The following is a 25,166-nucleotide window of genomic DNA, read 5'->3' as shown; positions in this document are numbered from 1 at the left end:
TCACTGTATCATTCTTTCATTTTCTGCCAATGGCATCTATATTTATCCGACTACAAATTTCACTGTTCGGTTGCACGTATGCTCACTCTGCAGTTTCATTCACTAAGCATCTTTGCAACACATTTTTCACACCACCCGGTAGCATGAGAAAATAAAACAAAAAGGGAAAACCAAAGGAAAAACAAGCTCACACCTGAGCAAATCCCTTCGAATGCTAGCGTGGTGACGTACGGATGTATCGTTTATTTTTTTTTTGTTTGCTTCCTCCTCGTAACCCTCGCGGAGGGCTTGTAGCGGAAGGTTAAAGAAAGTTAAACAATCACATCATTGCCAGTGCACAACAATGATGAGCAATAGAAGGTAGAATGAAAATAGTATCGTTTTGTGCTGAACATTAGGGTGAAATTTAACAATACGGAAAAACACTCAACCATAAGAAACAAAAAACGTTTTAAAATTATCTGGTTTTAACAGATACATAGACTGTATACGAATATTGTTCATTTAGTTGTTTGTGAAAAATAACTGACACATTACTGCCATCCGATACTAGAAAAAAAAGCTGACCCACGGAACCAAGCTACTGAAGCAAGGATAACGGATGTTTTAAGGCTTTATTCGGTTGCTGTTTTTTGTTTTGTTTCACATTTTTAGCAAGTTTGCTCGCTTCGTACTCTGTACAGTAGTTTGGTTACGGTTTTTCACAAATCGAACACACGCTAAACCCTCAAGGAACGATGAACAGGAAAGATCGTGTCTATATCGGTGTGTTTATATGTCGAATAGTTCTACTTAATATGCACACCACGGTCGGGGAAGGTGCAGGCCAGCATGCTACCCACAGGGGTAAAACGAATGTGAAGAAATTGTAACAACACGTATATAACATAACGCAGGAAGAACAATGTGTGGCGAAAACCAGTAAACTCTACTAAAGTAAGAAAAACCTCTTATACAGTGGAAGTGAAAGCATATTTTTAATTGTTTAATAAATTATTAAAATAATAAAAAAATATAATAAAACTTGTGTTTCAATTGCACGGTATGGGAAATTTGGTCGAATAAATATCACAAGGAAATAAAATTCACCCTACATTTTTTCACACAAATTTCACAAAGTGATTAAATAAGAGGGTTAAATAAAAGGACCCTAAAAACTTACCCCGCGAGTCAGACATTTATTTGCCACCTACCATTATCGTACAGTTAATCAAATCAAACAAGAAATCAAAATCTTCCAATGTCGAAATGCTTAAAATTTATTTGAAATCCCACCATCGGTTATTTTTATTTTCAAATTAGATTATTTAAACCAAACCTAGAAATAAATTTAGTTTTAATGGGTTTTTAGTCTACTTGTTTAAAGATACTTAAATAAATAAAATAAAAAGACTACAAAAGGAGTAAAGGCTATTTAAATCAAAATTGAAATAGCAATAATTTAAGTTGGCTCGAGCTCAACAGAGACCTGACTCTCCCTTGCATAAATGGACTCAATAACCACGAACGTCATTAAATATCGGAAAATCTTTCGCCTAAAGGGTGTCCCCGAAAGTATAAGCACGATTTAAAAACTAGCTAAAAAATAAAACCTGTTCCAGAAACTGAATTTTTGTTTCATAAACTGTGTTTGGGTTCTGTTCTGGACTATTTGTGGAAAAACAAAATTAAAAAAATGTCTTCGTATGCTAATGACTGCACTTTTGATCTGTCGCCTCCGATATGGCTCAGCACAGACTTGTCGTGGACGGTTTTTGACACTTTTGAACGGTTTTACAGTTTTTTTGAAAACTGTCGATGTTTTCCGTAGTTTTAACATGTTTCCTCAAGGGTGCCTTCGTTAGAGCTCAAAATATCTCAATTGGTCTGGTCTTGGCTGACTCATCGTCGAGCTGATGAATGAGGATTTGTCGCACAGCAGCTTGTCGTACAGCTTCCGGGCCCGATATTTAACGCATGCGGCCTGATTTGCACTCCGTTTCGATTTTTTTTGTTTTTGTACGATTTTAAATTCAATCTTGCCTTGGCATATTGGACGTTACTTTTTGAGGTACCCATTTGTTGAGCCACATCGCGAATGGAACTTTCCTATTTTTGCTTGAATGCTTTTGCTCGTTCCCGGTTCAACTGTTGGTCGATAGGACCAGGTTTTTGACCACTTTTCGGCGTATCCTCGAAGCTGGACTCCTCCCGAAACTTTTGGATGACGGTTCGTACGGCTCCGATACTCACACCTACCGATTTCGCTAATTGCCTTAGCGAAATGTTAGGAGTCGAGCACCATTTGTGCAGAACGCTTTTGCGTTTTTTGACGGAAATGCCTTGCGTTTTAACATAAACGGTTGAAAATAATAGTTTCGTTGTATAATAGTAGGTTTGAATGTAAACAATCAAACACCCGAAGAATCAATTATTTGGCGTCATCTGTTTTCCAGAAACGTAATTTAGAAATCGTGCTTATACTTTCGGGGACACCCTTTATTTTCATTTTGGTAATTAAACTTGCAAACTTCCTACAAACCATGTAACCACTCGCTCTCAGAGTTTTGTATACGGGAGTTTGTATACGGGATTATTTTTTGATATAATAAAGTCTTATACAAAAGATCGCTACTTTTCGTAAACTCATAAACCAATGATCGTGGGTTGATTTTCAAAAATAAACTTGTATGATTGGCGCTTGCCACTATAGAAGTAACCACTCATCAGTCAACCTATTATTTGTCTTCGATGTCCCATAAATTTGTGACTTCAACACCCTTCAGCTGTGCGCAGGACATAATCTAACAGACCATGCTCATAATTTGCCTGTGTGGCAGCTAATTTTCCAAGCCAACCCCATCACACCTCATCGCAATGCTCCATTCCACTCATTCCAAACGAAGAAACGCGGATCACCTCCATCCCTAGCATTTACCCAGTCGACGGACCAGAAGCAGTTAAGGACCAGATTTCCACCGAATGAAACCTACATCGCTTGCCAGCGGTCGAACGGTCGGAAAAAGGTTATTTGCGGCTTCATCAATCCGCTGTCCCCCATTGACTCCCCTAATAGTCGTCATCAGTGAGAATTTATGTCGATGATACTGTGGCTCATTCTTTCGTTTATGCGCGCATTGGCACATTAAGTTCTTCATTTTGGTTGGCCACCATTTGTCGACAAGATGCATACACTAGCGGGTTTTCCCTTTCATCCGGGATGATCATTCTTTAGGTCCCAGAAATACTTGAATTCGGTCAGGGACTTGTAGGAACAATTTTCACTAACTGTGAACTATTTCACTGCCAGCTCATGAGTGAAGGGACACGTGAGCGTCAAAGAATGTCAATTTAAATAACCGCATTTGAGTTGAAAAAGGGGCTGATTGTAGAAATTGGATGAGACAACCATTACCCTGAATTTGTGCATAGTTCCCCTGGCCAACAGGAAAGATCAGCTTCTGGCGGGGAAAGCTGTCTCAAATCGAACCGTATCGTGTTCCAATTCCAGAATCGTTTCAAAGTGTCTATTTTGAAGCACAGAAGAAAAATCAGGTCGAACCTCCACAATAACAAATAATCGTTCTTACAAAGTCCTTTGATGTTTTAATTTGGTGGTTATAGTTGTCTTTCCTTTCTGAGGGTATGTCTTGTAAAAAAGAGTAGTTTCTCATAATGATCAACTAATGATCTTTAGACATACGTAAACCACAATTTATTTTATTTATTATGGTATTACGGACTTTCCCGTATTGTCACAATTTATTCTAATCGCTCAATAATTTTCATTTGAAAATGTCAGCAAACAATAGATATTCTCTTTAACAAATTGGAACTGATTTTTGATTTGTGAATTATTAATTTCGATATTTTGAATTAATCTTCTACTTTCTTGCAATTATTTAGCTATTTTGATTCGTTTCCTGCTAATTTATAAGACGCTAAAATTTGGACGAGTTGTGTGCCTCATCTATTTATATTATTATCTATTTAGGCCACAATTAAAGAATTTTATCTGGCTCAGTAGAACATTTATAAGTGTGTTACCAAATCTTAAGTAACGAATTTAAATCATTTATCTAAAAAACACATCAAAACCGTGATTCCGCTAGTATTAATATTCCACCGGTATTGGGAGTATATGCTCTCAGCTTTCTTATTCTTGCGCAGCTTCATCCGAATCTGCCCTATACGAGGCAAGTATAAAGCTATTAATTTTTTTGTAAGATAATCGTTTCATTCGATTGGATTAATAAATTTATAATTGAATGAATAAAATAAAAAATAAGATAACCATAACTTTAGGGTATGCAAAGCAACTCTTTGTTATTGATAAACTGTAGACTATCGAGAAATTGATGAAATCATTTGTATCGAGAAATTGATGAAACGTGGTATCTTCATGTGCAAAATTAATACTGATTCGGCTGAGTGTAATTTAGTAAAGCTTGAGCTGAAAGAGATTTGATTCGATTCTTTTAACCAACTGCCTGTCATATTTACATCAATTGGATAATGCCAACCTTAGTCAACAATTTACATTTAATATTTCTTTTGATTTTTACTTCGTTATTTAGGAATTTATGATTTTAATAGCGTGACATACTTAAACCACTGAAAATTTCTACAACTACATAATATAAACCATAACATTTAGAGTTATGACTGTATTATGTCACAGCACTGCTCCAACCTTTATAGGGATTATAAATTTAGACAAACAACACATACAGATACCTTTCAGATATGAAGCTTATCGGGTCCCTTCTATTTAAAAATGTAAAACTTAAAACATTTTGTTTGATGTACTCCAGACCACGTTTTTCTTTTGCATAAGAAACACTACTGGAAAGTTAAAAGAAAAAATCGTTTATAAAACAACACGCACCAACACACATAGTCTAACCATTTTTCCCGTCACTACCGAACGATGACGTCGGATTGTTTCTTGCATGTTGACGATGACGGTACGACAACATTTACTCTTGAAAGATGAAAGTTACTTAGTCCCATCCCAGTAGACCAACAACGGGTCAATTTTAGTGCAGAAGTTTTCTTTTTTGTATTGTGTTTTGTTATTTTCCCTTCTGCTCAGCATGTTTCGTGTTTCAAGAGCGAAAATCAAAAAACGAAAAAATGGCTGCGCCGGAAACAGCTTGCGTTATTTTCAAGAGATGATGAAAAACCTGGCATCGAAAAGCACAAAAAAACCAGTTCGCGATTGCGTGAAAGATGAGAACGAGGACGAATAGTGCCGGGTGCGATTGGCACGCGGGCAAGGGTGAATCGTTTTTTACCACTCTTGAATTTCCACGACCCGTGAGTGCATGAGAGGGAAAAATGTACGTTAATGTTTTTCTTTTTTCTTTTCTCGTCACAGCTTTTGCATCCATTTCAAGGTGTCGTACCGTAAAAATTAACCACCGACATATTACGAGTGCCTCCAGCACAATTGCTCCCACTCCTTCCGGTATATTGCGGCCGCTGGGCGACGAATCGTGTTATCCTTTAGTGCCATGTGCCAGACATTTCCTCTGGGGGGAATGCCAATGTGTCATAAGCGCGCATTCCGCCACGTTGTATTTTTGGGAGTGTGAGCCAAACGCTTTAATATGGCAGCTTGAAAAACAAAACGCAACAGGAGCACATTTTGTCAAGTTTTTCCTCAACTTGTCGTAGTTGGTTTGCTTTTCATGGCTTTGGAAGGATGTTGCCGCATTCTGTCTAACGGAGCGGATAACTTTAAATCCCATACTCGTTCAGTAATTCACGCATCTGTGCGCCTTGTGAGGCGGATTAAAAACGGTTTTGAGCAGTAATAAGCATCGAAACAAGACCACGTGGTTGAAAGAACAATGTGAACGAATCATCAAAGGATTTGATATGCGGGGTGGTTAATTAGGAGGTAATTAAACCACTCTCAGGTCGTACATGTATCGTTTTAAATGCAATCTACACAGGATATTTTATATTTCAAATTGCTAATTATCACTCTGAACAACAATCGTAATGTAGATACAATCACAGTAGAGAAACCCAATAACAGAGATGGATCATAGGGTAAGCAAACTAACAGTTGCTTGGAACTTGTCTTCCAAAATGCGCGACGAGTTTTTGGATTTATATTCGAAAAAAATAAAGAATAGAATAGATAAATGAGAGTAAAAGTGGATTTACTTTCGAGCAAATAAAAATGACGCAATTGAATTATCTGAATGAAGTTTTGTTGAAGAAAAGATCACCAAACGTAGCTTTCTCGTGTTTCATTTGGTTAAAATAAAAAGATTGATGCCCTAACGTACATAAAAGAGATCAGTTTAAAGATATCATCGAAGTGGAGAACGCAATTTATGTTGTTTGAATTGCATTCATATTAATGGACAAAGAAAAAAATTGAATATCCTATGATACATGTACACAAGAGCTCGATCTCTTACCTCCTAGTATAAACTATGTGTCAAGCAATATTCGAGATACGCGGAATTTCGAGATACGCGGATTTCTCTGGTCCCCATTATCCGCGTAAGTCGGATACTGACTGTATTCAAATTCAATTCAAATATACTAAATCTAAGTAAAATTCTATATGCATGGCGCATAATCAGCTATGTCTTTAAAACTGCAATAATTCAAGCCATTGCCGAAACATGTCCTTCCTAATCTAGCTTCGCCGTAGGCTGTAGTTTTTTGTATTGTTTTTATATTTTTCATTTCAAGTTTTGTTGAAAATGGCCAAATAAAAATCTTCTACTCATACCAACGTTTAATTAAAAAAAAATATTTTCAAACATCTATGAAACCCGATGTCAAACATTCGGCCCGCGGGCCACGTGCGACCCACAGGAAAATTGGATGCTGCCCGCGACAAACTGATGCTGCCTAACAAACTACAAGAGCATTTTAAATGAAATAACAGATGTTGAGCAATCAGTTTGCACTAGTATTAACATAATTTTACTTATCTAAACTCCCTATAACAAAACACAGTAATGTTGAATTGCAACATATATAGTTATCTAAAATTGGTTTGATTTCATTACAAATTGAAAAAAGATTTCATATCATCGATGCGCTAATGACAGAGTTTTTCTCACCGTTTCGAATGAGTGGAAAAAGAAGTTTACTATAAACGTTATAAACGTTACAAATTATTCAAATATAATGTCAGTGACTTTTGGGAAACAATTGGGCACCTTATTTTACAAATGAACCAAAACTAAGGTGATGGACAAGTAACGATCATTTTAACGATTCGTTGAAAGTGTTCCGGTCTCAAGACATGGACACCTACCATGGATGTTTTCGTACAAGAAAGTCATCAGGATCAATAATTTTACTTTACAAACACTGAAGAATTATATAGGTAACAAATTTAAATCCAAAGTAGTGATCGCATCCCTGCGAGTAAAATTAAACACATTAAATTATTTTAAAATACATGAAGGTGTATCTATTGGGAAGCACCTTTCAGGTTAATTCATTTCAGGTAATTTTAACATTTTTGTAATGAATTGTATTGTCTTCGTGCAAGTTGTTACTTGGTGTACAATAATTTACATTGGTACACTAAATGTTCACTGTTATATAACATAATATAAAGAAAATGTAAAAGTGTACATCTTGATTGACTGTTCAGTTAAAACCACACTGGTAAGAACATTTTTATCAAAAATCCAACCAATAGTACGTTTTGGCCCGCAAACACATGCTGGGTAGGGAATGCGGGCCGCGAAGTCAAACGAATTTGATATCACTGAATTAAATCTTTGTATAAGTTGCTAAGTAAAATTCGATAATTTCAGTTTATACCAAATTGATGTAATAGAACAACAAAAATCAATGTATACATCCTCAATGGATGTGTTTATTTACCATTAATTCAACAGCGTATTTACAAACAGAGTTCCGTTCGTCCATTATCCATGTTTTTGCGCATACACGGGCATCTGTATGTTCATTCCATCCTTCGATTCGAAGAAGGTATACGATAACGTTATGGAATCTACCAGTTCCATCTTGGGATCCTCAATAAATTCGGGATCAATGTAGAAGAATACGGGTAAATCGACTTCTTCGTGCGGATTGAGCTGCTGTTCTTCAAAACAAAAGCATTGGATTTTGTTGAAATATGCCCCTGCTTCAAACGGGATCACATTGTATGTGCTAATACCGATAACGGGGTGGTCCGTAGGGTTCTTCGCAGAATAGAATGCCAGTGCAGTCTCACCAGGAACAACCTGTCGGAAAAGAAAAGTATCAATTGATTCCATTTCAACGAGATCGTCCCAAGCACTTACTTTTATTTCTGTTTGCTGTGGCTTGAAGTTCCACCGCATCGATGCTCCAATATCTGCGTTGAATTTAATCTTCAGCACTCGATCCTTAATCTTCTTCATACTTTCCACCTTGTCGGCATCGTGTCCCTGACTAGTGGTTCCGCCGTAGCTGTAAGCTTGGCAGAACATTCGGTAGAGTGGAACGGCGGCGTAACTTAACCCAACTGTTAAGACACCGGCCGCTGCCACATAGTACACGGTTGTTTTAATTCGGAAATTTCGACCAGAATCCACTCCTTTGCCATGCAAACATCGTACCGGCATCGATGGTCGTTGCCGGACTTTCGACAATATAGATTGAATGGGCAGTGCCCAAGCAGTTCGAAACGAGTTTGTAAGCATTTTAAACTTGCACTATTGGTGACAATAATTTTAGGTCCTAATTAACTTAGATAAAACCCTTAGGTATAAGAAAATTACACTTTTTACTTAATCAACATGTTATGATTTTGCCTGTTTACGCAACATTGCAGGTTTGTTTTTATTATTCTAGTGGTGACAGAATCAGGATTCGGAAGATTCGAATCCCATCTGACGGATTTTAAAGATTTGATTCGAATGGCACTCGAATCAGATTTGATGTGGGACTTTATATGATACAATTACAAATTTTTATTTGATACAATGCAGGAGAGCCTGGGGGAGATTTTAGCGATAGAGAGCCTGATGGTACTTAGGACCATTTTCAGAATCGCAATCGCCTTTGGCAACAATTCAACACTTGATTGTTTAATTATCATTCGAGATGCCGAATTCAAAGTTCCGGATATCAGAATGGGTTTGAATCAAAAGACTCGAAACCCAGGGATTCAATTTTCCCATCACTAATCTATTTTAGATAATCATACTTTCATTACTGACGACTAGATGGCAGCACCATCGCTTGAGGGAAACACGTTTCCATGCCAACGGATGTTTTCAAACACGTTTTTGTTTTGTTGGTTTAGCGTTTTTCTTTAAATATTAAAAACACATAGAAGTTAACGCGGTTCAAACGTTTCTAAAACATGAACTTCGATCTCGACGACCCCTTGGAAGGATTACTGAGCGATGGCAGTAACGATAGTTTGTTTGGAAATGAAACCGCCAAGAAGGCGGCTAAGCCAAGCAAGCCCAGCAAAATGGAAGATTTGTTCGGTATCAAAAGCAACGAGGCTACAAAAGGATCTACCTTTGCCAAAAGTGCCGAGCCAGGCACTAGTTCTATCGATAAAATTCAACCAGTTTCGTTGGACTACACGAAACCTACAGCTTCATCGGTACAACAACCATCGAGTCTGTCGAGTGTGCCCAGTAAAAAGGCTGATACCCCGATCAGAAAGCAGGAACCGACAGCTGCAGCCATGAAACCCAGCACACCGCAGAAGAAAGAAATCTCCTTCGATGATGGCGACCTCCTGTCGGACTTGGGTTTCGATCCAAAGAAACCGAAATCTAAATCCAGCATCCTGGATGATATTCTCGGCGGTTCGTTGGTGGCATCGACGAAAGAAATTCCGGCTAAAAGTGTGCTTGCCAAACCCCGCCACAGTCTCACCACTACCATGGCGGAGCCGGCCGCGGTGGGGAAAACCATTTCCCGTCAGTCTACCGAAACTTCCGATAACCAACCAACGGAGTCCGGCGGGGTAATGGGTGCTTACGCACCATCCGGTTCCGGTGCCTCGGGTGCCGCACTTCCACGGCGCAGTGGGCGAAGACAGTCTTCCGTCTCGACACTTAACGATCCTTTGGGACTGTTTGCGTCGACGAGCGAAGATAAATCGACACGCCGCGAATCAAAACAGCTCGGGAAGAAAAGCGGTGCCGACTGGTTGGGTTTGAATGACGATGGTGCTTCCCTCGAAGCGGATCCGGTTCCGGTGCTTACCGTCCCGGCAGCAAAGCAGCCAGAAAAATCAGCACCTAACGTATCGCCTGCCACTGTTGCGAAAGTGCATGAAGTGATACCCGATCACCCAGCACAAGTAATTCCTAAGCAGCCTGAGGCTGTTAAGCCTCAACCTGTCATCCCTCCGATCGTGACGGATCCGATCGTTACCGTTGCCCAACCATTCAGCACCTCGTTACAATTGGTCGAGGCGGAAACGCAGAATGCGCTGGCTGCCATGTTGCAGCAGGAATTCCAGCTTTCCGTTGCGGGTCAGTTGAAAAACCAAGAGCACGCATTGCTTGATATGCAGCAGAAACAGCAGGCCATTCTCCGCCGGCAGGAGGCACAATTCAACGAGCTGCTCCAGAAACAAATGCAACGTCACAGTGCACTCGAGGACATGCTTACGAAGCAGCAGCAGCGAATCAACGCCAACATTCAGCTCATCATGAGCCAACCTGTGACGATGGCGACAACGTCTTACCCCCCGGAACACCACCCACCGCACGCCCCAGAAAAGGATCCGGGAGAATCGCCCGAAGAAGATCCCGGCGCGAAAGTGGAGCTGCAAACGGATGTGAAGCGCTTGGAAATGGAAAAGCTTCGACTGGAAGACCTGCTCGCCAACCTGGCCGCGAACCACGAGCAAGAGCTGTCCCTGCTCGAGTCGAGCTACAAAAAGCAGGCCAGCTTTCTCGAGGACAGCATGAAGATAATGGAGGTGAGGTTGCGGAACGACACCAAGCAGTTGGAGGAATTCTACAAGGCCAAAGTCGACGCTCTCGAGCAGGAGAAACTAAAGCTCGTTCAAATGCACGCAGGAAAGGTACGCGAGATAGAGGACAGTCATCAAAAAGTGATCGAAAAAATGAAACAAACCTACGAAGAAAACCTCGAACAGCTGCGGCAGGATCACCGGGAGATGATTGGCAGCATACGTGAGTCGAAGATGCTGGAATTTTCCGCCGTGCAGGAAAACCAATCGTACCTCCAGGCGCTGAGAAGTGCCTCCAGCTATCTGGAGAATGCGTCCGGAGACATTCAGCAGCTTCGGGACACGCTGCAGGATCAGATTGAATTCGCCCAGAAGGAGAAGGAGCGGCAGCTGGAGGCACGCGAAAAGCAGGTCGCCGACCAGCAGAGACTCATCGAGCGGACGCGTGAAGCGGCGGCCGAGGAGAACGTCCGCATGCTGAACCTGATCGAAATGCTCGAAAGTAAAGTGACCGAGATGACCAAAGTGAGGAAATGATGTTGCTTCAAAGGAGCTTTTAATTACAACACTTGTTTTGTCGTTTTTCTCCCCGTAGGCATCCTCTGAGGAGCGATGGGAGTTTCAACAGAAGTTTGTAAAACTTGAAGCCGAGCGCCAGGGTTTTGAAAAGGAGAAACAGTTCCTGCGCGAGCGTCAGCAGCGAGAGGAAGACCGGATTGCGGAGTTGAAACAGATGCAGCTCGAAGAACACGCTCGTCTGATGGACAAAGTGAACCAAGAGCGCCAGACGCTGCTGGAAGAGCGGGCGAAGCTGGAAACGATGGCTCAGCTGCAGTCGAAATCACTTCCGGTGGCCGGCGGGGGAGGGTCTCGGGTGGAAGTGGAAGCGGCCCTCAAAGTCGCGGAGGAAGCCGCCCGGCAGGCCGACGTGGAGAAGGAACGCTATCTACAGCTTCAGCGTCAGTTCGAGGCAAAACGGCGCGAGTTAATGACGCGCGAAAGCAAACTGAGGGAAAGCACGGACGAAATGGAGTCCGCAATCGAACGGGCGCGGCTGAGGGAACGGAACGCCGAAAACGTGTACCGGAGCCTGCGCCGAGCGGAACAGAATGTGCAGCTGAAGGTGGAGCTGGTGCAGCGTCAATTTCGCGAGGTTTCGGAACGGGAGGACCGGTTGGCGAAGGACAAGATCGAACTGAGCAAGGAACGGCTGGAGCTGCAGGCCACCCGAAGGAAGCTGCAGCAGACGCGCTGTAGTTTGTGCAAAATCGGCGAGAAGTCGCAGGAAATCGGCGAACTGCTGACGACCAACACCGACTCGGTGGCGGACGATCTGAAACTGGAGGCGAACTTTGCCGAAATGCAGAACCGACTGGACACGACGGGTGGCCTCAAGTTGGATCACTTTTTTGACAGCGACGTCGACCAGCAGATGAAGCTGTTCCTGGAGCGAAACCGGGTGGAACAAAACCTCGGCCTGGCGGATCTGAACGAAATGGGGCCCAGCGAGCAGAGACATCGGCGGGAGTTGGATGAAGATCTGGCGATGTTGAAGTTCGACACACTCTTTCCACAGTCCCAAAGACAGTACGACGATGCCGAACGCAGAGACGAGTAGCGATAAGTTTTGGAATGTGTTTCAAGCGTGAAGATGGATAAATAAAACGAAATTCCTTGTGGTAGTACCTTTTATACTCAATTCGGCTGAGCAGAGGATTTGTGTCTTAATTGATTCCTTTTGCTGCTCGCTTAAGCCGCAGTGCTTTCTTTTTGGTCTGCAGCTGGGAGGCTACGTTGCGCACGACCCGGCACGTTTGTTCCAAGTCGGTGTACTTATAATTGATCTTTGACGACGTGGTAATCCATCCGTTGTGATTCCACATACGCTCGAAGCCAGCCGGCACGGTGGAATTACATGCCCGGTACACGTACGTCATCACTCCGACGAGCTGCGGCGTTCCATCTGCAACTATCACCAACGGTCCTCCGACGTTGCCCTGGTTGAGATGAGTTTCAGATGGGTCAATACCTTAACTTAACGACGTTCAACTGATTCGTACCGTGCAAACACTTCCAACTCCGTCGGTGTAGATGCAAACTCTCGAATCGTACACAAAGTCCTGCAAGTCCCAGGCACTCAGCAGTTCCTTACACCGTTCATTCGAGATGGCTTGGGCGTCCATTTTTTGAAGTCTTTCTTTAAAATCGTCCTGTGTCGCTGTAACCTGGTTGGGGGGAGAAATAAATAAGCTCATGCACGCACGTCGACCCGTGCTTACTGTCATTCGTACCATGTCCGCTCCCCAGTCCGTGTACTGAACGACACTACCGTCCGCAATGGGACCCCGGTAGAGCGCAATTGGTTGGACGAGCGGGTTTAATTCGATTGGCGAGTCCGTTTTCAACAGAGCCACGTCGTTTTGGGCCAGCTCGAAATCAAACTCGGGATGGAAGATGCACGATTGGATTAGTCGGAACTGATCGTTGGCCTGAGACTTCAGTTCCGACTGACCGACACGTATGCGGGCCAAGCTGTAGAGCGTTCGATTTGGCATCTGACGCATCAGCTTATAGATGAACGATGCCTGCGAGATCACGAAACGTACGTTCAGGATGGCACCACTTCCAAGATGACGATCCGCTTCGATTAATCGAACGGAAGCTTGATATGGTGCCTCTCCCGGTCCGACGTCCGTTCCCGATGCCATCCGTTCCTCACGACCGACATGTTGAGAATGGGCTGTGCAAAATATCGTAACACTTTATCCGTTGCATTGCGAACCAAAAACATAACACCTCACTCTACCAACCGAAATGGCCCAACAGGAGCGTTGTAAACAGGACAACACTTAAACTGACTCTCATGTTGGGGAAGCGCTGTCGTATACTAAACAACTCTAAAACCAATTCCAAAGCGACAAGGTGTGAGACTTTCTTATTTGCATTTCAATGCGGGAGAAAAAAAACTTCCTTATCATATTTGCATGGCCCATTAAGTGATAAGCATAACCGTTCAAATTTTACTGCCTACGACAGACAATCGACTAACAACGTTTGGTTTACGTTGGTTACCTATGGTGTGATTAGCTAATGTATCATTACCTCCATGGAGTATCATCACCACCGACATCGATCAATCGATGATTCAGAAAAAAATGCTCAATGATGGAGTTCGTCGAGGGGAAATGCTTTATCATAACTTATCATTATTATTGAGTGTCGATAAAATGTGTACTGTGAATCATTCTATCTAAATCATACACTCGTAGCTAGTTTTTAAATTGTAAGTATTTTTATTCCAGCTTCTAAGTAGTAATACAGTTGGGTTTTGTTTAGTAAGAACGCTATTTTGGCATCCACGCTGTTTTAAAAAGGTGTGTTCTTTTTTCATGTTCAATTAATTCCCTAACATCTAACAACTGTTGTGTGTATGTATCCGTGTGGAAAACCACCAACTAACTTCACAGCTCCTGTTTTGCCGCCTTCGTTTAATTGATAACTTGCTAGCTCCGTTATTCTATTTCATTGCGTAAACTGGTTGGCTCACCAACTCCTGCTGCTGAGTGTTTGGTTATATTATTCCGATGTATGATATTCCGCCCCTCCAGCTCGTGTTGCTAAGTTAGTAAGGAAACAGGATAGTTTTGTTTTTTTTACACAGTATAAATGGTTCAATGTTTTCCTACAATCCTCTTACAATATTCTTCCAAGAAACATCGTCTTAAATTACGTTTGTAAATAGAACATCCTAAACGAACCATCAACACTTCAAAAACTGCGGGGAATCTGTTTAAATCGTTGCTTTATTGATGATTCGGCAACTGAAAACAGTTTTATCGAAACCCATTAACCTTGCATATGACATAAATTCGTCGCGAAAATTCCGAACTACGCTCTTCACACAAAATTTCTGTTTTTTCCATGCTCTTCTCTGTCCAATCAAATAAGTTAGTCAAAAAAAAGTGGTGTCAAAAGGTGTAAAAAGGACCGGTTCAAAGGAGGTTAGAGCCGGAGACAGAGTTTCTCTTTCTTTTACAATTCTACTGGACGACAAGCAGACAACAATATTTGCTGCTCAAGCTTACAAACGATACCTTCCATTTTGTTTACTTATAACTAACTTCCGCACTCAGTGTTTTACAGTTTACAACATTCAGTTAAAAAAAGCTGTGAACAAATATACAACTGAAGGCTTCTGCTCAAGTTTATCACGAATCCAATAGGCGCAGTTTTTACATCTGAACATATTGGAAAGGAAGGCGCATAATGAAGTTCATAAGTGTTTCTATGTAGAATGCCATTGGGGTTTTGTGTTAGAGTAGGAGGAATGCATCCTAGTGCGGCTGAAATGGAGAATGCAATTGCCTGTATAAGTGTCCGTATCAAACATAATACGCTCGCAGCAAATAGTTTATGTTTCTTGTGAGAAATAAGCGCGGAATCTCTCCTTGCGTGTTTCTTTCGCAAGCCGGTACTAAATCCTCCGCTTACTTCTTCTGCAGTTTGCAAGGTAAGCCTTGAATTCGTTTGTGTTTATCATCTTAAACTAGGTTATAAGTAAAAATAAGTATATATATATTGCTTCATTTCTCTTCATCTGTATGTTATCTTAACACTATCTAAATTCTAGCTACAAACACTCTCATCATGCTACCTAGTTTTGATTCTTTCCGCAACCGATTGGAACGCCATCTCTTTTTCCCTTTTCTCTGGCTCCCGATCACAATCGCATGCTTTCGAAACTGATCAGCAAAATCTACGATTTACGCACATTCAATAGCAGAGGCATCTACTTCGTTCATCGACGATCCGTTTCAGGCAGCCTTAACCTCCAGCAGCTGCGGATAGTTTTCCACCACATTCAGCAGCATTGTGTCGATATAGTGCTTCAGGCGTCGGTTTTCATCTTCCTTCTCCTGGAACGCTACCTGGAGCTGAAATAAAATTGTAATCAAGAAAACAACAGGTAAGTTTCAAATGCAGAAGCTCTTTTTACAGCAACATTAACGAAAGTGAGAAGAGGTGAAACACACAGACAGCAGAGTTTGCCAACACCAAACCAAAAGCATGTGCATTTTGTTATCAGACGAAGAAAAATATGCCAAATTTCATTGATTTTGAATATAAAATCACAAACAGCTTTCGGATGGTTTCTTTTTCATGCGTCGTTAGACACGATCTACTGGTTTTTGGCTAACTTTTTGTTTGAAAATGTTTGAAAATTAAAAAATAACGTTACGGTAACATTTCAGATGCCATATAGTTAACACGTTAGTTGCTACAACGGATCCGTGGGACAAACAACGTTCTTTCAAGTATGCCGGCATCGGTTCGCTTGGTTCGTCGTGGTTTGGTACAACCACCGGCAAAATGAAAAGCAGTAAGAAATTTGCGTAACGCTTAACGTTAATATGTAAGTTTTTAACTAATGTAAGACCAGAAACACATATATAACTCAAAACTAAATGTGTTATCACGTTCGTGAAAAGTCTTCATTTTCATTAAATATAAAAAATTATAATATCTAAGTAACAATAAAAAAACGATTTTGGTTGTTCGATCATGTTAGTATCTGCATTATAGTGTCAGAAGCGTCCTGAAAATATGCAATTTATGAATAACCAAAACCAGTAAACATAAGAAACCATAAAAACATGTAAAAGAAACACGCCACCGTGATGAACAGAGCTTGCCAAAATGCATCAAAACCCGAATGAATATTAGTGCATTTCAAGAGGAAAACCAAAGAGACAGTGGAGTACGCCATTCGTTGCCGTCAAACTAACCTGTGTTAATGACGCTAAAGTGGTCGAATCAACGGTATCCTGTGAAGGGGTGAAAAGAAGAAGATAACAGAAGCGTAACAAAACGAAGGCAAACGAAAAAGATAAAATAAAGAATTGCAAGTGGACAAATAGTCTAACACGTTGGCGCACATTGTTGGAGGGGGGAGTGAATAAGACGGACGGGGCTTGGGTGAAAAACCTCTCACCCTCTCCTAGGCGAACGATCAACGGCGCTATCAACGGACTCTGCAGCCGATGCAGTGTGAGATATCTAAACTAAATGAAGCGCGAGTGATAAGGCTCGAGATGTAACGTGATGTGACATGTAAAGAAACAAAAACGATACACCCTGCCCAACCTACACGGAATATAAGATAGAACCCATGTTTTGCCAAGTCCACCGACCGGCCCGGTTCGTAGTTCGGAACATTTGTAACGTGTCCTCTGCGGTGCGTTTGTTTACCTGATTCTGGCTCATGGCTTCCAGCTCCTGGGCCAAACTGTTAGACGTGCCGTTCACTAGATTGCGCCCTTCCTCTATGCTGCGGGTCAGCATCATGGCCTGCAGCTCTTCGTTCGCTTCCTCCAGACTTTTATTCTTTTGGCGCAGCTCGTCCATCTCCTGGTGCAGCTCCTCGAGCCGCAGTGACTCCGGTGAGGTCGTGGGCAAGGCTGGCCCCCGTTCCGAGCGTAGCCGTTCACACTCTTTGCCAAGCTCCACCATCAGCTCTTCCGCGGCCAGCTTTTCTGCCCGGTGTCTAAAAGTACCAGAACAATTTATTAAAAACCGCAACATTGCGTTGGAACCGTAGTTTGACTCACTTCTTTTCCTCAGCTTTCGCGTCGGCCAGATCGTGCTGGGAGGTCATCAGGGCGTCGCGAACCTTCTCGAGCTTCTCCTCGGTAGCGTGCAGATCGGCCGCCTGCTTGTCGCTCTGCAGGCGCAACCTTTGGATCTCCTCGCGCAGACCGGTAACCTCCCCCTCCATCGTTCGTATCCGGATCTGGCAGTTCTCATTCTGTAGCTTCGCTTCCCGCTCGACGCGAGCCAATAGCTCCCGATGGCGCTTCTGCTCCTCGGCCAGCCGTTCTTCCGCGCGCAGTTCAGTCTGTTCAGCGAAAACGAAACAGAAAAAGCAAATAAGTAATTTATTCAATCAAACCATTACCATCCACGGAACGAACAGACACGCCACGCCGTGTCCGCCATGTTTGGCCGGATGGTGAACGGGGAACTGCCCTTGGGCGGGACCGACCGACCATCCGCTTCCGGCCGATCGCCGAATCGTGTGACCATTCATGCAACAAACGATCCATTCGATCGATTCACCCACTGGAAGGGGGGCACACAGTATTGGATCATGTGTTTCACCGCGCGTTCCAGGGTGGAGAATACAGCCCCGACCAACTCTGACAATGCAACAGAGAGTGATGCGCCTGCAATCGGTAATGCTTCAAAGAACGTACACAGAACAATCCCTACAGCGCCAAGCAAGTCGTCCATCGTGTGTACAGAAGAAGGTAAAACCCATGGTAACAAAATTGCACCGCCGAGTCGTTGAACTCGAGTTTATCAAGTCCACCCTAATGTGCGCTATACACGCACACCGCCAGCAGCGGGCAGAGATTGTACGCACGACAAACATACCTTTATTACACAATGAATTATGAATATTCATTGTAATTTCACTATTAGTATGCTTGGCTGCCGATTTGGCCATCGCATCGACATCACTCTCTTTCTCTCTCCGTGCAAGCTTTTACACTTACCGCATTTCCACCAACAAAACATTTTGATAGGCTGGTAGATTGGTTATGCCATTTGAATTGTTTTTCACGATTAGGTATTTTATGTGTGTGTGTATTTTTGATCTATGCGAAAGGGTTTGAGGTACTAAATATTTTTCCATTTCAGCCCGGGGCGTCTTGAAATTATTTCATTACCGCGTCCTTAATGTGCTTCATCATAACATGGGTTTCATTATGAAATAAAAAATAAAATTTTCCTAATGTGCACATTATGGATACAATGAACGCCAAGAAATAATCATGTTCCATGTTGAAAATGTTTCATAAGACGAAACCAACAACTTGAATGAAAATTTTATATTTATTACCTTCATTGGGAAGTTGTTATTGTGTATTTACTTTCCCAATTATATTTGAGATATTAAGCAAAAACTAGACTAAAACAAATGCCACATTTTCTGAACGTAAACAAATTTGACAACAAAGGACGTGCATTTTCTCATCTAAAACGCGAAATGTATACACCAAAATAACATTGTTTGGTAGGATGCCGCCTTCAACTCAAACAACAATAGCGAACAATAGAATAATTACCGTTTAATTGGACCATTAATGACCGTTTAAAATCGACCCAAAAAGACGATCGATCTTCATTCGATCAACAATTAATCGCTGATGTTTCCGTGGGTAATTTAGTTTTCTCCCAAATGAAGAGCCTTATGCGGCGTAACCAGCCAAAGAAATAACTAGACATTCTTTACCTCTCTTAGCTGTTCCTCCAGCATGTGATAGCGCGCCTGAAGAACGGCATATTCCGTTTTGGTTCTACTCGTTCGATCGTCGACATTGCTCTGGGTATTCTCCAGATTGGTGACTTGACGCTGTAGGATCTCGAGCTGCGGAAGAAAGCAACGAGGGTTACGAATCAGTATCGAGGAATGGTAGGAACGGGAAATATTTGTAAGGAAAAACATAAAAGCGATGAATCATTTCTGAGTACATCCCCTGTCTGCCAATCGGGGCTGACGTTCGGACTTGGCTGGGTTGGTTTACGCATTTCGTGTTGCCAATGTCAAAGACCTTTTTAACCTAAAAAGCGATGCGAAAATATTCGCAACAATGCTAGACAGTACGGGCGTCATTCTTCACGCGTCGTAAATGCGCACTTGCTAGAAACACGCTGTTGATTTTGCTTCTACCCGTCAGGTAGAGGTTGCACAACAACCTCTTAAGGCGAGCGCGAAAGATGGTCGATGCGGTGGACCCCAAATCGCCGCAATGCTACTTACTTGTTCGTTTAAATTATCACATAGGTCTGTCTTGATAAGGTCGTTCATTTTACTGCTACTGTTGCTCGACTTGAGGATGTACTTGCTGCCGAGCTCCGGATTGTCGTTGATCAGCTTCAGGTTGTTGTTGATCAGGTTGTTTTTGGCATTCTTCTCCTCGATCGTGACCGAGCTGATGAGGTTGTTCGTTTTGTTGTTGAGCATTTTGATGTTGAGTATGTTACTGCCGACGGTGCCGCCACCGACGCCGCCGCCACCGAGCGCGGCCACACTGTTGGTGTTGTTGAGTTGCTGTTGCGTTTCCGTCAGCCCGCCGCCGCCGCCGTTTCCATGCTGGTTTGGGCTGCCGTAGTCGTCGAGGAAGAAGCCCGACTGCGGTCCGGACGACGGGAAGTCGTTCGGGTGCAGGCTCAGGAACGTTTCCTCGTCGATCAGCACCGGCTGGTCGGGCGGGATGTACCCGTTTAAGCGTAGATCTTCCAGACTAGATGAGGACGTGCGCGACTGCTTGTCGAGCGAGGAGCAGCCGACGCTGGCCGCGCTGTTGATCGGGATGCTGGGACCGACGAACTCGAACTGACCCTGCCACATGTCGTAGTCCAGATCGAGGCTGTCCGGCTGGCTGGTGGACGAGGGCGTCGTGGCCGACGTCGGCGTCGTCGACAGGTAGTCGACTTTCTTCGTGGTGGTCATCATTTTGAGCGGTGAAAGTTTGTCACTAAGTCGGTGCCAATTCATTGGGCCGGCAGCGAACGGTCATTCTTCACGCGATGCGATCGATGGCGAAGGCGGGTTTGCCTTGTTTTTTTTTTTCTCGTCTTTACACAAGCACTCACATACAGTTTTGCCCTTTTTTTAACACATACGGACACTCATGGCTTTTAAACTTCTAATGGAAGAGGTACAATAAGTTAAGGTATTGTTCACATCAACACGGCAACACAATAATTTTCTTCAAAGTCTATTCTCCACTCAGAGATTGTTAATGTTACGCATGAGATAATTTAACGACAGTGAACCACTACTAAGGAATGGTGATAACGATAAGAACCGTAGCTAACTTTAAAAAGTTATCCTCGAATTTACAGGAAAATTTAAAAAATGCACGCATCATGATGGATTAAATTAACGAACCAATGAAAATTCAAATCCATCGTACAATAAACCAGCCAACAGATGAGACCCGAAAATGCAGATAGCTGAGCCACAACTAGCCAACGAGTTTTCTTTACGACGTTTCCCGCTTTCCGCGCACTCGCGTTACCATTTTATTATCGGTAGCGTTTTCCTTTCGTGATAAATCAACATTCACTTGACATCCAACGCCGCAAACGCTCGACTCGCAGCCGAAAAAAAAAGTGGGTTAATGAACTTTCAAACCAATATTTTTATGATGCCCTTCCTTCCGTTTCATCCGCGCAGACTCGCGTGAACGAGTCAGCGTTTCAACGAACCTGCCTTTGATGGCTCATTTTCCAGGTGAATTTAATTTAACAATTAATTCAATTCCGAGCTGTGTGTTAGGGGCTCACTCACGTTTCCGACGTTTTACAGTGCGTACATCCATATTCATACCCTCGAATGACCGTATCCTAGTAGACATATGGTTTTCTGTACCCCTTTCGCGCGCGACCCACTCAACTCAAGATGCTCGGGATGGAAAAGATTATTTTCTGTTTTCATGTAGCTTGCAACGATTTCGTTTCATTCGCTGCTGCATCGTTATTTTCACTCTGGAACACGTGTCGCTTCGCGGACAGCAGCGAGTTGAAAATTGGCATGGAAAACACCCGGCCGCGTTGCTGATCATTATCACGGGAAGCGCTCGGGCCCGGCGTCATGTACGGTTAATCTCTCCAAAAGGCTAACGTTTAATGAGCTGAACCCGGCAGGCAGCTCGCACGTCGAAGAAGTAGCCTCGTGCACGGTGGTGTGTTAGGGAGGCCAAAACTCATGCGAACTATCTACTCCGACCGTTCGTCACTTTCTCGAACCTCACACTTACGTGAGTTAATATGTGGTGCTACTTTCGATTTCGTTTCTTCACCCATTCATCATCCGAAAAGGCGGTCAGAGCAAGCAGAGGGCAAGGGCGCATAAGGGGCCACGAGCATGACCACCAGTAGAAGGCAGACACACGGCACGTACGTGAAAGGAAGGCCTAATTAAGCTCTGCTTTTTCGCTCCGATCTCTAGGAGCCGTTTGGCTTAGTTTAATGATTAAAACAACGAACGCGGTGGCATTGTTGACACACTGATACGAATACAATCGCGATCGCGTGTTCCACACAACCCGATCTCTTTCACCAGAATCTAAACACACACACGCTCTCCGCAGTGGCAATTATGAAGGTCAGATCCAGTGGAAACCACGAAAGTGGGACATCATTATATTACATTTTTGATGCATTATTTGTGGCACGTTTCCTTTTTGTAGAACAAATTCATCGACATTATTTACCACACACGTAATAAAAGAAAAGAAGCACAACGAACTAGTACATCGAAAAATGATCAAGAAACTTCGTTCACCTTTTGCCATTTTCGGCTCGAAGCTAATAGAATGAACGGATCAAAATACCCGACGACGGAGTGAAATTGAGTGTTGCACCAAAGAAGATAATTAAGTTTTTGCATGATTTAATTGAGCCGTTGATTGATCTTTCGTCACTTCGAATGTGTGTGTGCTTGCATTGCGCTATGCAGGTGTATGCAACTGCCATTTGCAATGGAACACGGTAATGTTTTCCAACCGATTTTGTAGACGGTAATGTCCAGTTGTCCGTCCAATGGTTGGGCAAAGAAGTGCGAGCATTTAAAGGCAAACGCTGGGAAACGTACATGCCAACATTTGTTTATATTTACATTTATCCAGTAACATTCCATAACATTCGGAATTAGATGATGAAACTTTTTACTTAATTATTTGAATGAGGCAGCACATGGCTTGTTTGAAACGATTCCCAAAACTAAATGCCCACCTTAAAAGGCATCTTTAGGACAAACAATGTGGTCAGAGGATTGCAGTAGTTTGTGTGTAATTGATTTCAAACAGCACACACTCCATTCTTGACAGTTAAGCTAAAATAAGTGCTTTAGTGAAAATGAGTACCTTTCAAAATAAGCTAATCACTCTCACGTGCATTTAGCAACCACATTTTTGCCATTGGAGGATTGCAAAGTTTGCCTATTTAGTCAATTTTACTGTTTCTTGTCCCTATGCAGGCAATAGTGTGCACGCTTACAAATATGGTGGACCAGAAAAGGGCACTAAAAGCAACCCACCGACCACGCTTGATGATGGGGAGAAAAATGGGCAGAAAGTTACGGAGCGTTTCTACCGTTAGCTGCAAACACACCTGAACGTAGTGAGTAAACACCAAAAGCAGATACATTCATTCACAAGCTCTATCTCTCGACTGAAATTAAACGTCGCTTCGGTAACGACTTCGATTCTGCCTCGACGAGAGCCCTTGGCAACGGAAGGGTGTCGTGGTTGTTGCTGGGGCTGACAAACATTACTACGCCTTTTGTCGTATGGCCACCACTCCGACAAGCGTACCATGCAACGTTTGGTTCGGTCCGTTCCGTTCGCATGAACAGTTACCATAACCGCCAAATCCGACAAAGGCAACCATGGCAGCAGAAGCATAAATCGGTTTGACTACCAGCTCTCCAACTTCCAACGAAGGAGGAACGAAACGTCTCCCCGCATTTTCTTGAATGGAAAATCAATTTACCACCGATACGTGACTGGGTCGGCAGCAACCTCCACCATATCCGCGGGGTAGGCACAAGTGGGAGGACGGAAAAACCAAGCCTGTGTGCCAGCGGCTAAAAGTGCCCAAACATTTGTGGGCTCGCGGCTTCGCAGCTGTGCGCAAACAGAGCCCGAAATGCAAGCAATGTGTTTCTGGGGAAGGTCTTCCGGTTATCTCACCGATGTAAGGAACGATCTGATCCACCGCTACTACCGAGCTCTCTGGCGGTAGGGACGGCACAGTTTGAAGTTCCGATATTGATTACTTTCGTTTTCACAGCATGTTTCGTGGCTGGAATGTTGATACAACCTTGGGCTGTATATAGTTGATATCGTTAAAAGTGAAAAAGCAAAAATATGAACTATCACAATCGCGTTGTTAAGCAACTTTGTTTTCCCCCTAACATGTGTATGATTTAAAAAGATGAACCTGTCACGCGGCGATCAAGACGAAATGTGCCACGTTGTATCCAGTTTAAATATCATATTTCGGAACGAGTTGAACGTCTCTGCTTTAAACACCTTTGTTTCTTTGAATCAATCATTTTTTTTTCAATTTTCGTAGAAAAAAAAACAACAACATTGATTTCGGCATTGGAACAGCGCGTTTCCCTCAGCGATTTGACCATGATCAACTATTTTCGGTTACGAGACCGCGTACCCAGACAGCTGACGAATTTTCCACAGCATCCGGTTTCGAATTCTACGCCATTAAAGGGTGTTTTTTTTGCTGATTGATGAAGTGGTAGAGTAATAAAGTTTTCATAGGCTGTTTTTTTCTCTATTGGCTACGTGTACTACGGAACTGGAAAAGTGCCGAGCATAAAAAGTTAACACTGGTCATAATTTGTTATGAGTAAAATATGAGAGCGATGTTAACGAATCGTTTATGTAACCGGATAAAAACGAAACCGAAGTTCGAATGACGAATCGGAACAAAAACTAAGCCACAGTGTCGCTGTTGTTCGACATATCTAAAATGTTATTTTACCATATCAATTTATCGCTCATTGATTTAAAATATTTGAAACATTTCATTTCAAGGCTAGAATGTTATTTTGCCTTGAATTTTTTAAATTTATTAAATATTTGATGAAGAAAACTTGGTTATAAAAAATAGTTCTGCATATTCTCGATATTATTTTCTTATACAAATCTTGTTTCACAATCTGCTCACACGCTGTTAGGCGTTGCAATTTGCCTTATAACAGTGTTTAGACTAGAACGGTAAGAAAAACGCTCCACCTAGGAAGGTCCTCTTCTTACAATTTTTAGTACGATCATGCACACCGAGATCGACCATCTCCGTTTTGGGGTGAAAGCAAGCGAGCATGCCGGCAAGCCAGGTAAAGCGGTTCCAGGGCAACGTTACGAAATCGTGAGTCGCTTGATGTCGGATAAAAAGAAACAGGTAAGCGCAGTGATCACGTTACACTCCGCAGTGTGTTTGCACTCCATCACTGGCTGAATGGCGTGCGGTGGAGAGAGGAAACATTAACCGGGCACTGGGCAATTTCTGTAGGAAATCATTGCCATGTTTACACGATTATGGTAATTTAAACATTCAAGCATCTGAAATCCAGCGACGCAAAGCGGCGGGAAGGATGGTTTTATGATTTAAAAAGTTATTCTTAGAGGCATATTCACCCTTCTTTTCGCCAAGAATCGTGAAAAATTGG

The 25,166-nt window shown here is 42.7% G+C and overlaps 4 protein-coding genes across 17 annotated transcripts in view; 1 reads left to right on the top strand and 3 right to left on the bottom strand.

The window, feature by feature from the left end:
- Positions 1–7,876: 7,876 nt before the first annotated feature.
- LOC131258645 (cytochrome c oxidase assembly protein COX11, mitochondrial) lies at positions 7,877–8,777 on the bottom strand. The gene is made up of 2 exons (XM_058260001.1): positions 8,277–8,777; positions 7,877–8,216 (listed from the first exon to the last, which is right to left on the bottom strand). Exons 1-2 carry the CDS (start codon positions 8,655–8,657, stop codon positions 7,896–7,898), a joined length of 702 nt encoding a protein of 233 aa, XP_058115984.1. The 5' UTR covers positions 8,658–8,777; the 3' UTR covers positions 7,877–7,895.
- A 545-nt stretch (positions 8,778–9,322) lies between these two features.
- Positions 9,323–12,521, top strand: LOC131264182 (fas-binding factor 1 homolog). The gene is made up of 2 exons (XM_058266473.1): positions 9,323–11,428; positions 11,499–12,521. The coding sequence occupies exons 1-2, from the start codon at positions 9,323–9,325 to the stop codon at positions 12,519–12,521; spliced, it is 3,129 nt and encodes a 1,042-aa protein (XP_058122456.1).
- A 106-nt stretch (positions 12,522–12,627) lies between these two features.
- On the bottom strand, positions 12,628–13,768 carry LOC131264171 (trypsin-1-like). Its single transcript, XM_058266462.1, has 4 exons — positions 13,714–13,768; positions 13,195–13,643; positions 12,964–13,128; positions 12,628–12,900 (listed from the first exon to the last, which is right to left on the bottom strand). The coding sequence occupies exons 1-4, from the start codon at positions 13,766–13,768 to the stop codon at positions 12,628–12,630; spliced, it is 942 nt and encodes a 313-aa protein (XP_058122445.1).
- A 424-nt stretch (positions 13,769–14,192) lies between these two features.
- LOC131266843 (rab11 family-interacting protein 4B) overlaps positions 14,193–25,166 on the bottom strand; it is a 57,905-nt gene continuing 46,931 nt past the window's right edge. For 10 of the 14 annotated variants that reach the window (XM_058269626.1, XM_058270112.1, XM_058269949.1 and 7 more), the window contains 5 exons: positions 19,200–19,334; positions 17,512–17,798; positions 17,153–17,447; positions 16,690–16,728; positions 14,193–15,837 (listed from right to left, as the gene is read on the bottom strand). In XM_058269626.1, coding sequence (XP_058125609.1) covers positions 15,718–15,837; positions 16,690–16,728; positions 17,153–17,447; positions 17,512–17,798; positions 19,200–19,334 — 876 coding nt within the window. In that variant the 3' untranslated portion in view covers positions 14,193–15,717. Of the gene's footprint in view, positions 15,838–16,689; positions 16,729–17,152; positions 17,448–17,511; positions 17,799–19,199; positions 19,335–19,727; positions 20,466–25,166 lie in introns of those variants that run through there. The other 4 variants (XM_058270189.1, XM_058270268.1, XM_058269544.1 and 1 more) reach the window with 3 other exon arrangements.

The sequence above is a fragment of the Anopheles coustani genome, chromosome 3 (genome assembly GCF_943734705.1).
Source record: "Anopheles coustani chromosome 3, idAnoCousDA_361_x.2, whole genome shotgun sequence".
NCBI lineage: Eukaryota > Metazoa > Arthropoda > Insecta > Diptera > Culicidae > Anopheles > Anopheles coustani.
The sequence above is the reverse complement of the archived record's forward strand: the minus strand, read 5'-3'. Positions and strand labels throughout refer to the sequence as shown.